This window comes from Nanorana parkeri, unplaced genomic scaffold (genome assembly GCF_000935625.1).
Source record: "Nanorana parkeri isolate BGI_ZX_2015 unplaced genomic scaffold, ASM93562v1 scaffold404, whole genome shotgun sequence".
Lineage (NCBI taxonomy): Eukaryota > Metazoa > Chordata > Amphibia > Anura > Dicroglossidae > Nanorana > Nanorana parkeri.
In genome coordinates, this window is record NW_017306672.1 from 24286 (window position 1) to 37504 (window position 13219).

General features: G+C 44.5%; 1 protein-coding gene across 4 annotated transcripts in view; it reads left to right on the forward strand.

Annotated features, from left to right (window-relative positions):
• Positions 1-13219, forward strand: part of NOL10 (nucleolar protein 10) — a 63863-nt gene that overhangs the window by 20928 nt on the left and 29716 nt on the right. For all 4 annotated transcript variants that reach the window (XM_018559557.1, XM_018559560.1, XM_018559558.1 and 1 more), the window contains 6 exons: positions 5563-5689; positions 7157-7236; positions 7332-7430; positions 7830-7916; positions 9131-9304; positions 11914-12161. In XM_018559557.1, the coding sequence (XP_018415059.1) occupies positions 5563-5689; positions 7157-7236; positions 7332-7430; positions 7830-7916; positions 9131-9304; positions 11914-12161 (815 nt within the window). The remainder of the gene's footprint in view (positions 1-5562; positions 5690-7156; positions 7237-7331; positions 7431-7829; positions 7917-9130; positions 9305-11913; positions 12162-13219) is intronic.

Here is a 13219-nt window from a genome sequence, read left to right on the forward strand (position 1 = left end):
TTGTCTGAGGGGCCCAAATACTGCTCGAATTGTTTCCGGCAGGACCCTGCTAAAATTCCACCAATTCAAGCAGTGTATGGCCAACTTAAAGTGACACTAAACTCAGGCGTTAAATCTTAAAAATGCATTCAAGGACCTGAACTATTAACAAAAATGTATCTTATTTGTGTATCACTCGGCTGTAGATCCTCAAATCATCTCTGAATTGGTTCTGAGACTGTCCTTCCTTTTGGAGGGGGGCTACTCTTGTTCCCCATGGTCCCTGTGTGTGTTGTAAGTAGTCACCGCTCCAAGCTCACTCCCTGGATGGACTACAATCTCAGGTTTAGTTTACTCATTTGTATTGAGATTGTAGTCCATCACAGGAGGAAGCTTGGAGCGGTGGCTACTTTACAACACACAGAGGGACCATGGGGAACAAGAGTAGCCACCCTCCAGAAGGAAGGACAGTGTCAGCACCAATACAGAGATGATTTGAGGATCTACAGCCGAGTGATACACGAATAAGATACATTTTTGTAAATAGTTAAGGAACTTGAATGTATTTTTAAAATGTAACTCCTGAGTTTAGTGTCACTTTAAATGTTGCTGGCTGTCTACATGCAGCGCAGACACATCCAGTTGTATCTAGTCAGGGCAGGAAGCCCATGAAAATTTTAGCAAATTGATGTCTATGAAACATTCTGCTGGAGGTTGATCTCTGGGTGTGTAGGAAACGTATAACAGGATGCATGTGTAATCATTGTAGGGTTATGATCTGAAATAATCATAGCCGTGACATGAAAGGACATGTGTGAATGATGCACATTGCCCTATATTTAAACTGGGTGACGTCAACAAACTACATTAAGTGGCATCAGGGGAATATGGGAATTATCCTATTACCTGGAATACTCGGAAAGCTTACATCCGTGAGTCGGGTGTTATAGTACAGATACAAGTTGTTTAACACATGGCAGGTTTGACAGGCTTAGTGCTGAGCTTCCCATTGACGAATATTCTTGACTGTAAGATGTTTTTAACACATTCACAGAGACAAATATGCTGTAATCACTTTAACTCCAGGCAAAGTGACAGTTAATAGGAATAAACAGAACTAATGTATTTATTAGAGGTATTTATAAAGCGCTGACAATTTATACAGCTCCTTACATATTATACATTCACATCAGTTCCTGCCCTAAAGGAGGTATCCATCTAAGGTCTCTATTTCACATGCATACATACTAGGGCCGGTTTAGACTGGAGCCAATTAACCTTCCAGCATGTCTTTGGAGTGTGGGAGGAAAACAACACAAGCACAGGGAGAGCATGCAAACTCCATGCAGATAGTGTTCTGGCTGAGATTTGAACGGAGTACACCCAATGCTGCAAGGCAGAACTGCTGACCACTAAGCCAATAAAATGTACATGTGAGATGTGGAAACCTTGAAGTGAACTTGCGCTTTGCCCAAGTTCACTTTAATGGGGACCTCACCATCAGGTTTTATGTACCTTCCCCTTCCTCTCCTGCTGCTTAGTATTCTCGGGTATGGGGAGAATGTGACTGACTATTCTTCCTTCCAGGTGACTCACTGGTACTTGGCTATTGGTTGCACAGGCAATAGTCCCCTCCGCACTATGTAAGCATCAAGTCGCCACTTGGTTCTTATACAGGGCTACCGCTCTTTCCTTCCAAGCAGTTGAATGGAGCATCAGGGGGACTGAAGGCATGGGAAATGTACACGTTCCCTTTTAAATGTTGTTTTTTTAAATAGAAGCAACCTTGGCCTGCTCTCCTTGGTCATAGATGCAACCACACCTTGTGACATAGATGCAACCACATGTACTGAAAATTGTAGCAGCCTTTGGGGTGCACTAAGCTTCAAAGTGCATGATTTAAAAACTGATGGGCAATTACAGGTTACAGAGGGACAGACTGCAAAATTGATATCCAGACAATGTTGTATATCAGTGCGTCAGCAGAGACGGTCCTTTTTTATCATACACGGTGTATTGAGGTATTCTTTCCACCATGTTTATGCTGTGCAAAAAAGGATAATCTAACCGTGAAATCCGTATGATCAGAAAGCAGTGGCGTCACGCAGGGGGTGCGGCCCGCACCCGGGTGACACCATTGGAGCGGTGATACCAAAATGACTGACAGTCATTTTGGTGTCACCCCCTCTGAAAAGTCGGGCACTCGGTCTTGGACCGAGAGCCCGACAGTTTTAGGAGAGAGGAGGGGACCCGGTGACATACCTTATCCCGCCAGGTGAACGTCCCCTCCTCTATCTGCCGGCGTCCATCACCAAGATGGCTGCCGGCAGGTATCAATAAGATGGTTGCGCATGCGCGATGATGTCACGGCAGGGTGTCACCCGGTATCCGCTTCGGGTAATACCCGGCCTCGGGGCGCCCCTGTCAGAAAGTCTAGTGCATATCCAAGTAGAATTGCACAGTGCAATCTCACGTTTTGTATGAAAAGAGATGTAAAGCCAAACCTAGGAGTCTTAATTTAATAAGATGGTAAAGGGCCAAAAAAAAAAGCTGTTTTGTGGGTCCACTCAATCCCCCTTCATCAGGGCTAGTAAGTTTTATAACCCCTCAAAACTGTCTGGACTCAAAGGATGTGAACCATGTATAGATATCACATCAGACTTGTTTATCTATGGAAAGACCAGTGTTGGTAATAAAAACCTAACAGTGATTCTAAAGCTAAAATGTGAATTCGCACAGTGGGTGCCAATGTCTGTACCCTTCTGACCGGCTCGGAAAATCTTCAGTGCTTGCAGCGGCCACTGTAGGAATAGAAAGGAAACGGCAGGGGATTCCTCCATCAACGCTCATAAGTGTTGAGGAATCTTTTCTTTTGTTCATCCTGTGCTGGTTGAATGAAACAATAGAGCAGTGCCTGAGGTCTCTCTTTGGATACATTAGCTAGGACAATGGAGTAACCCATACAGAGCTTTCATTATAAAGGTTTGTCTATACCTATTTTTTTTTAAAATCATTTGCAGTATTTTTTGATCTGTCCAACTCTCACTTGGCCACTACAATGTATCTGAACTGGACAAATGTGCAGACGGGGCAGATGGTTAGGTGCAAGTTTTAGTAGAGAAGATCTGGAGGGTTTTGGGTACCTTTTGGCCCACTTCACCATAAAGTTCAGCAGATGTCTCATTGTTTTCTTGTCTCGCAGCGTCGTGTTAATATCCACAAGTGCTCGGTAGTTGTGTATTTTTATCTGCCTATCTCAATGGGATCAGCGCAGATGTGTTGGGAGAGTTCGGGAGGAAATAGGTCAATGTGCTAATGACTCTGCACAGCTTGCGTCTAGCTCGGAATGGAAACATGTGCATCCTACGCCAGACCAAACATGTTCAAGGGGATTGGCAGATATTAGTAAGTCAGACCCAACGTCAGGAAATCCTAGTGATTTCCTCCTGCAGCCTTTCATGAAGACGCACATTGAGCCATCTATAAATGCATTGACCTGATCTCTTCACTTATCACAAAGAGAGGAACTATCTAAACAAAGTGCTCTCTAATAAATTAAATATGACCAATTTTGTCTCCTTTTCTGATGAAGGCAGGTTGCTTAGATGTAAATTAGTTCTAAATAAGACAAGCTCAATTATTTTGGTTCCTGTGCCCGCCCTAATTTAAAGGACAAGTTCAGGTTTAGTTAAAAAGTGGAGCTGCCTTCTCAGTAAACTTCCATAGACTAGAATGGGCCACCCCTGACTGTTGGAATTTAGCGGACCATACACGGAGAGAATTTCAGCAAGTTCTTAACGAGCAGGGCAAAACCTGCTCCATGGGTGGCCCTATCGGCAGACACCCTTCCATTATCCTTCGATTTGGAAATTGAAGGAGGCAGTTCCCGGCTGAAATTGATTCTCGGCCGTACAGTGACTGCAGCCAATGCATTCTGATAGATGTAGGTATCTGTTGTCATAATTCAATAGCTGCAGCAGGAGGTTCGTCCCTCCATACAGTTTAGTGGGGCTGGAGGAATCTCTTAGAACCACTAGTCTGTGGCCATCTTAAAACGTAACTCCGGGCAAATCAAACACTTACCCTTGCAGTGGGGCTACCCCTGCACTTCAAGGGTTAAAAGATAACAATAGCCAAATCTTTTTTTTGGCTTTAGTTCTCTTTTGGGTCACAAGCGTACTTTTACTAATGTGCTCCTGTGACACACAATCAGCACATAGCTATATGCTGACAGTGCAGAGCCATGCTGCAGCCAGGAGAGATCCTGACAATATTGCCTGATTGACAGCTGCCTCTGCCTCTCTAGAGCCAGGGCCAGCTGTGGCCGCCCCCTCCCCTGTCTGTCCCTCCAATGAGTGCTAGTAGGAACAGAGAGAGGGGAGGGGGGAATCCCTACAGGAAATGGCGACTGCACGGAGAAGCCATAAGCTGAGCGATCAGTGGTTTGTGATCGTTCAGTTCTTGAGCTATAAAGCCGACGTGTGACATCTGCAGTGTCGCAAGTCGGCTCTAATTATTGGGAAGGGTACGTTTTACTCTCCCAATAGTTCTCCTTTAAGTGCTCATTTTGGTCTAGGGGACTCAAATAAGGAGGATATACTCTCCTGATCCTCGAGTCCCCTCCGCTCCGGCTATGGAATGTTCCTCGACATGCTCATGTCTAATGCAAGTCAATGGACCTTTAGACATGATGACGCGAGCAGTCTTTAGACTGCCGGAGCCCTGGGAAGTAGAGGCTGCAGGGACCAGTCGAGCAGCCCTGAGGAAACCAAGATCAGGTAAATCTTATTTATTCCACCCCCTAGACCAAAACGAGCACCTACTCCTTGCAGCGCCGGGGTAGGCCAACTCAAGGGTAAGTTTTTTTTAAGTTTGTACTTTAAGTCTCTAATCCAGTATATAAAAAGTTACTAATCGGGAGTCTTAAAGGAGAATTATGAGGTGAGTGCTGTTCAATGAAACTGTCACAGGTCGGCTCAGTAGATAGGGAAGTGAGCGAACACATACCGACGTTCGCTCACTTCGCGATCCTGTGTCCTCCCGTTACCCTTCGGAGAACTATGGGGAAAAGCCCTGACCCCATAGTTCTCCTTTAACTGTTTAACTGCCTATTCTATATAGAATTAAAATACAAGTCAGTGTGTGAGTTGTCATAATATACTGTACTTCTATACTGTACCCAGAAGCTTGGTGGGATTTAACCTCAGGTCCTCACTGCTAGATTCATACGTACATGACTGTAGCAACATCCAGTTTTTACTCTATTTGTCTAACCGCCTGCACAGATAACTTTCATTGCTTGCCATTTATCTGAGCAACTATAGTCCAGCCACATTTCTTCAGTATGGGAACAAATACTTGTATTGTCCTTGTTTTCAGAAGGGATCGGCCTCCCATTTGAGCTCTTTGTATCATCCTAATAATACAGTTTGTGTACTGTGCAGGTATAGTCAGGAACATCAGTAGAAGAACGGAATGATATTATTGAATGGGATCGCTCTGATTTACTATTGGTGCAATAAATGCTGTGTAATCATCTGGTCCACCTTTTTTCATTCTTAAAATGAATTTTTGCGGTTGCAGGCCCTGGGCCCTGCTCCGAAGTGGTGCTCGTTCTTGGATAACCTGACTGAAGAGCTGGAAGAAAACCCAGAGACAACTGTGTATGATGATTATAAGTTTGTCACTAAAAAGGATCTGGAGGACCTTGGTAAGTGATGCCAAGACCATTTAAAGTGACACCAAACTCAGGAGTTAAATCTTAAAAATACATTCAAGTACCCCAACTATTAACAGAAATGTATCTTATTTGTGTATCACTCGGCTGTAGATCCTCCAATCATCTCTGAATTTGTGCTGACACTGTCCTTCCTTCTGGAGGGGGGCTACTTTTGTTTGTGAGCACTGCTGTATATTCTTTCAAATGGAGACATGAAATTAAGTTTTAAGGTTCAAGTGCTGTAAACCCAAACTGTGAACTTTTCCTATTTGCTCCATTTTGGTCTGTGAAATATACCATTGAATCTGTTTTGTTATAACTGTTCGATAAGTGCAAAGATACCTGTTGATAATGTCAGATGTTCAGAGCAGCCCTGTGCATACGTCCTGTGTTATCTGAAGACGTATAATTAGACTGTGGGTTGTCAGCCCAAAACAGGACTTGGGAGCAGAATTTCTGGCAGATCAACAGGTATTTTTCTATACTTGCAAAGACTTTAAAGGGATAAAACAGGAGAAAATGTACATGTATTGCAGAGATGTACTTCATTTTTTTTTTTTTGCCCATGTATACATTTTTATAGCAATTTGCATTGGAATGTCCTGATCGTTTGTTAAAGGATGATGGAAGCTTCAGACACCCAGCTCGGGAACAGAGCAGACACACAGATCCTAGAAGTTTTCACTGATCATGCACCTTTTTATGGAGGAGTTTTTTTATGATTCACACTTGCCTCCTCCTCCCACACAGGCTTTCTCTGCTTTCATCAGCAGCATTTCACTGACATGTTTCAGGCCACCTCCCGATCACAGATGGCAACTAAAATAACAGCAACTTGCCTTTAATCCTAGCTTCGCACTAAGCATAACAAGAAATCCAGTAGGAAAGCAGAATGATGTGTAGGCCTCACTAGTTTGGTTCTCTCCTAATGCATTTCCACACTGAAAGTTTGGAGTTGGTGATACATTTTGTTGGCTAACTTAGGTTGTTAAAGATACATGATTTTGAGATTCTTTATCGTTCGGGTTTGGCACATTGTAGTGATCTAAGGAAGGCCACGATATCTTTAGTAACTTAAAGTTGAACTTCATGGATAGAGTGAGTTTATTCCCCTGCTATCTGTTTTTGTGTTTTTTTCTTATTTGGCCGGCGGCCGCTGTCGGAATATATGTAAAAAACAAAACAGGTAGCAGGGCAATCGGTCAGCAGATGGCAGTGGTGCCAATGCTTCCACCTGCTATCCGTTGTTTCTTTTGTTTGTATTCTGACAGCGGCCACTGGGAAGTGACATAGACCGGCCGGGGGAGTAGAAGCACCAGGTAGATAGAGCAGAGTAAACCTTTCCGAGATAAAATGTTTCACGGGCATCAAAGATAGCGGGAGAATTGGGATGTCTGTATATTGTAATCCATCAGACTTGTGTATCTTACCCGTTCTATTTTAATGTTCTCTGACCAGGGCTCGCACATCTCATTGGGTCTCCCTTGCTCCGAGCATACATGCATGGCTACTTTATTGATATACGGTTGTATCTCAAGGTAAGGTTTTTTTATCATGGTATATTTGTGATATATAGGGAGAGCTGGGCTGGGTGTGCAGCTTTGCATTGTTACATCCATGTTTGTATTCTCAGGTGAAAGCCATGGTGAATCCATTTGCTTATGAAGACTACAGAAGGGAGAAGATCAGGCAGAAGATAGAGGAAACCCGGGCACAGCGTGTTCAGATCAAGGTAACACACATACAGCTGGCTACATTACATTGTGCTGAGCTACTTGCACTTGGTTATCTCTGGGTGGTGCAGATTCAGGAAGGTTGTGTGTCAGTCCCTAGTGAGGAGAGTGAATAATGTGAAGAAAGCACATTAAAGTGTCACTAAACTCTTAACCCCTAAAAATACATTCAAGTACCTTTTTAGCTGTCAACAGAAATGTATCTTATTTGTGTATCACTCGGCTGTAGATCATACCGCTCCAAGCTCACTCCTGGAATGGACTACAATCTCACTTTTAGTTTACTAACTTGTATCGAGATTGTAGTCCATCACTACAATCCCAAAAAAATTAAAAGCATTTGATAAATCTGTCTGATGTGCGTTTGGAATCTGCAAAATGTACTCTTTCTTTTGTAGAAACTACCAAAGGTCAACAAGGAACTGGCCCTCAAGTTATTAGAAGAGGAAGAAGACGAGCGGCCATTGCAGAAAAAGAAACAAAAGGTAAGGGTTAACCTGCATAGGTAAGGCAAAATTAAAGGTGAACCCTGGGCACAGCATTTTTTTATTTAAATACTTTCCTCAATAGCCAGAAAGGATATCAATCTACATTGTCTGCATCTAATGCCTTTGCAAATATTACCTTGTAAAAGTAGCAGTGTTTTGTGCATAGCATGTGCATCGTGTTTTGTGCATAGCATAGATCCAGCAGGCCCCACCCACCACAGACTGCCTGCGGAAAACTAGAGGGGGCAAAGACAAGACCAGTCACCCTGCACATGGAGACATGTCCTTCAGTTCCCCAAACCGCTCCCCTCCCACCTCTTGTTGCAGGTGTCCCCTTCAGCTACCCGGGTGCTAAGGAGACACCCATGTGTGCACGCTCCTGGGCTGTGACCGCGACTGTGTGTGTCCACAGACACACACAACCTGTGACAAGCTATGCCCCTGCTCCCTCCACCACTCAGTCTGACTGATGGCAGGAGGAGCCTAAGGCTCCTCTGCCCTCAGTACTCTCCTGCACAACCAGGACGTTCGGGGAACAGCGACATCTTCCCCAACCCGGCGGAGGTGACAAACACCCGGGACAGCAGGACATGAAACGGTGCTGGGTGTTTAACTTAATGCAGAGAATGTATTAGGGTAAAAAACACCCAGCCCTTATCACTACTGTAATTGTGTGATGATCGACATTAGATATTTAATACATAAGCTTGACATAATTTATCCCTGGGTTATGAAATATAGTTTTGGCGCTGGTTGACGTTTAGTCTCAACTAAAAGCAGTTGCATACGTGATCTCGTGATACCCTGCCTGGGCTGCAATTGCAGAACATGTTCTAATTGTGGTAATAGTACTATGGGGCAGCACAGTGGCTTAGAGGTTAGCACTTCTGCCTTACAGCACTGGGGTCTCCGGTGTGAATCCTGATCAGGATCATCTGCAAGATGTTTGGATGCTCTTCCTGTGCTTGTGTGGGTTTCCTCCGGGTACTCTGGTTTCCTCCCACCCTCCACAGACATGTTGGAAGCTTAATCTAAATTGGCCCTAGTATGCGTGTGCAATAGGGACCTTAGATTGTAAGCTCCTTGAGGGCAGGGACTGATGTGAATGTGCAGTGTGTAAAGCGGTGCACAAATTGTCGACGTTACATAAATGCCTGTACTAAATACACTGGGGAATTTGATACCAAACTAACCACTTCTATTTTCTCCAGCAAATGCCGAACATACTCAGCGATGATCGATTTAAAGCCATGTTCGAGAATCCAGACTTCCAAGTGGATGAGAAGAGCGATGAGTTCCGACTGCTGAACCCTCTTGTGTCTAAAATGAGCCAGAAGAGGAAGAAGAAGCTGAAAGCAATGGCGGAGTTGCAGACTAAGGATCAGGTGAAGTACAGACACTCTCTTTATACCACACTCCATCTAACGGGTGATATTGTGCTCGGCCAGCAATAGAAAAGGTCATTGTAGATTTTGGTTAAAGCACCTATTTGTATGATGCAGTATGTAAATATGTAGTCAGATCACTGACTCGATGCCTCGTAGATAATAAATGACTAATACTGCCTTATATATTCCATATGGGAATACATTCCTATAAGAAATACATAAGAGACAGTTTACAGTAGATGTGAATCCTAACTGAGTGATGTTTAGTTTGTTATAGCACTGTTCATCATAACCAGTTTCCATGTTGTATTTTTCTGTTACGTTTTCACCTTTTTCTTCCTTTTTTGCATCTGTGCTGCTGGTCTCCTGCAATCCTCTTCCTGTCTACATGCACTTGCTCCAACAACTGCCACATGCCATTTCTCAGGACAGGTTTCCTGATGGTAACAGCACTGCACCATGCCTGTGCAATCTGCATTGCAATAGTTGAGTTCCAATTAAATCTGTTCAGTTGTGTTACAAGTTCCAATCTGCTTTGGAACAGAGAGCATGTAACACGGTGACAACGCTGGAGCTTGGGCTGGGGCGGAGTATTTTAATTCAAGCTGCAAACTTAAAAATATTGAAAATGACTTTTGAAGTTACATTAATATATTGAAGAACCACCAACATTTTGTAATCCTTGCAGCAGGGCTCAAAATTTCAAGTCCTGAGCTACTAGCCAGGCCTTAAGAGTTACTCGCCACCAGTTGCCCCACCTGACCCCTACCGTGCCCCGCCCTTAACTCCGCCAGGTCAGTGGTGTGACACAGAGAACAGAGATCAGTAACAATGCAGAGTGCAGAGGCCAGTGGTGTGATGCAGAGTACAGAGGCCAGCAGTGTAATGCAGAAAAAAAGCAATGTATCCTCTATGTCCCAGGTGTCCTGCTTCTCCCGTGCTGTCCTTCCAGCCAGTAGCAGCTCTGCAGTCTTCCTCCCAGCCTATGGCAGCTGAGGTGGGCGGAGGAAGCTGCAGGATCCGGTGTTCTATCGAAAGCTCCAACTCATTGAGATCTCTAACTACCTCTGGTGCTCAGAAACACTGGAGCTCTGTACAGTGAGCTTTCGATAGAACACCGGAGTGAGGACAGCTACAGTGCGGCACTGATTCTTCTCCTTCAACAGCAGCGATCGCCGTGTCAGTTCTCTCTTCTCATCAGCCGCTGCCGCTATAGAGCGGCCGAGGAGCAGCGGTGTATTTAGGTTTCGTGCTGCCCTAGGCAAGACGAAACTTGGCACCCCCCCCAATCTAAATTTGTTCCACCTCCTCCTGTTCAAGACATTTTGCATAACCTGTCAAGTCACTGGATACAGCTTCTGACAGATTGACTGCGGTGCCGCTCCAAGAAGCGGGTGGAGGAAACAGACAGCGATCGGCGCTGCCGAAGCGGCCGAAGTCCCCCCCCCTGGATTTCCACTCGCCCCCACGCAATTTTCACTCGCCAATTGCGAGGGGGCGAGTGGAAATTTTGAGCCCTGCTTGCAGTATTTATGCCAGTGTCCAGGGTGGATGGAGCACTTACTCCCATTGTGATACTTTTTTCTGATTGGGCTGTAGTTCCACCCCGGGCTGAAGCAAGCCCGACCCTGTATCCTGGTACTACCTCAGACATCCCCCCAACTTTTCTGTGCCCGCATAGCAGCAGAAGCCCGCACCAATGTACCGGTAAAAGGGTAACTGCTACTACAATAGAGAGACTATTGTAGTATCTGCCAGCTTGTGTTGTGTATGATGGCACACTGGAGATAAGCGATACAATTCATTACGCTCAGCCAACTGTGCCAAGACCCACTCACCATTGTGGAGAAAGGTAGTAGCTGCCGGCTTGTGTTTTTATGAATGACGTCGCTTGTGTGCAGTGTGCCATCATTCCCAACACAAGCTGGCAGCTAGTACTCTAGTCCCTTATCCTGCAATAGCAGACATGTGTGTCTAAGCTCAGTATTCTTTCCTCCGCGTAGAAAGCAGAGGAGGTACGGGGCTACAGATTAGATTAGGGCTGCAGATCTTATGCCCTTCTCCTCTGCGTGCCTGTCATGGCTCCCTCAGCTCTGTGTGCGCTGTCCAGCTCCATCTCCTTTCTGTGCCTGTCAGTCAGGCTTAATTCACAATTCATCTCCTTTGCTAGCAGCATGGTCGGACAGCTGAAGAGGGAAAAGATGTCGACCACTCTAACTAGGCAACCAAAACACGGGTCAGAATGGCACCAAATGCCCTGTGTATTAGTCCCTCAGGGGATTCCACACAGATTGAAACACCAATGACTTTTTCTTCTTTAAAGCTCATATGAGATTATAGAGATTAGGTTTACATATAGTTTGAACATAATTTATGACCCTATTGTTGTTCGGTATGGCAGTTCATGTTTGGTAGCATCTATTACTAATTGCTACTAAAAATAACCTTTTTAAAATCCAAACAAAAGTGTGGTGCAGGTGTTGCCTCCTCTGAGGAAGAGGTTTGAAATATCCCTGTCCCACTTAGAACTGATGACCTTTATAAATAGTCCGAAGAGCATGAAGCCACTTGCATGATTGTCATTGGTTTCCTAAATCTGTCTCCAGGAGGAAGAGGAAGAGCCAGAAGGAAAACCAAGTGATGCAGAGAGCTCCGAATCTTCCGATGATGAAAAGGCATGGGTCGAAGAAGTCAGGAAACAGCGCAAGCTCATACGCCAAGAGGGAAAAGCCAAGAGGCAGGAAAGGGAGAAAGAAGATAAACAAACAACTCTCAAGCCTCAGTTTTATGAGATAAAAGCAGGGGAGGAATTCCGCAGCTTCCAGGATGCAGCGAAGAAGCAAAAGTTGATGAGGTAGGAGGACGTGACGATGTCTAATCATCTGTCATCTCCTGGCTTTGTCTTTATCCACAGATCCATTCTTAGCACTCGGGGACCTGAAATAACCCGTGCTGCAATTAGTGGCAGAGCCTATTAGAGATCCCACCTGTTGTGGCTTTTGCTCTCTGGGCAGTGAAGGTTTTCATTGAGTTTACTATATACTAGCTGTAATGTATCCAGAGGTTTTCAGTCGGGCTGCAGTCTTCCAAAGAAAGTGTTTCAAAACTCAATCACCATGAAAAGAATGTGAATGAATGTCATTGAAAAATACTGAAAAGTAATAGGTCATAAAAATTCACATTGTGTACACATTTAAAGCTCACACTCTACCCTGATTGCACAGCTCTAGCTCTGACTCTGCAGGGGAGGTTGTCAGACCGCTAAAGGAAAACCATTGTTTTTACACAGATTTATTGGTCTTGTCTGCAGCCTACTGATCCAAAGATGACATTTACAATATGTAATTTCCTGAATAATCAATTTATCTGCTTCTCCGTAAAACTACAGTTAGGCTTTGAAGCAGCCCAGGGGTTTTCAGGAGAATTGCCCTGAGCCCCCCAAGCAGTATTTTCATGTGATGGAGATCTGTGGGTACATAATTCTCCTTTTGCACCCGATGCTAGTAAAATCTGATGTTTGAGTATAGCCTTGAAGTGACTCTGTCATGAGCGAAGTATGTGAGCTGCCATTTCTGGTGTACATTTGAAAGTGCTAGATGCCTGGCGTCTGGCTGTATATCTGCAGACCTGGAACAAGCATGCTGTAGCTCAGACACCATTGAAGTTAAAGCATGGTATTTAAAACTGGTATTTTTGGGGGGGGATCAGCAATGGCAGCCCCATTTAATTTCCCTTTAAATTACAATTCTCCTTTAGAATTACTGGGGCTGACTGAAAAAGTTAGGTACCAATTTAAAAAGCAGCAATTTGGTCTCATCACAGCCATAGCATTGCTTTAAACTAAAAACATATACACAATATTTATGCTCATTGGCACATTCATTATTAAGCATGGCAGTTCAGGACTCTGAA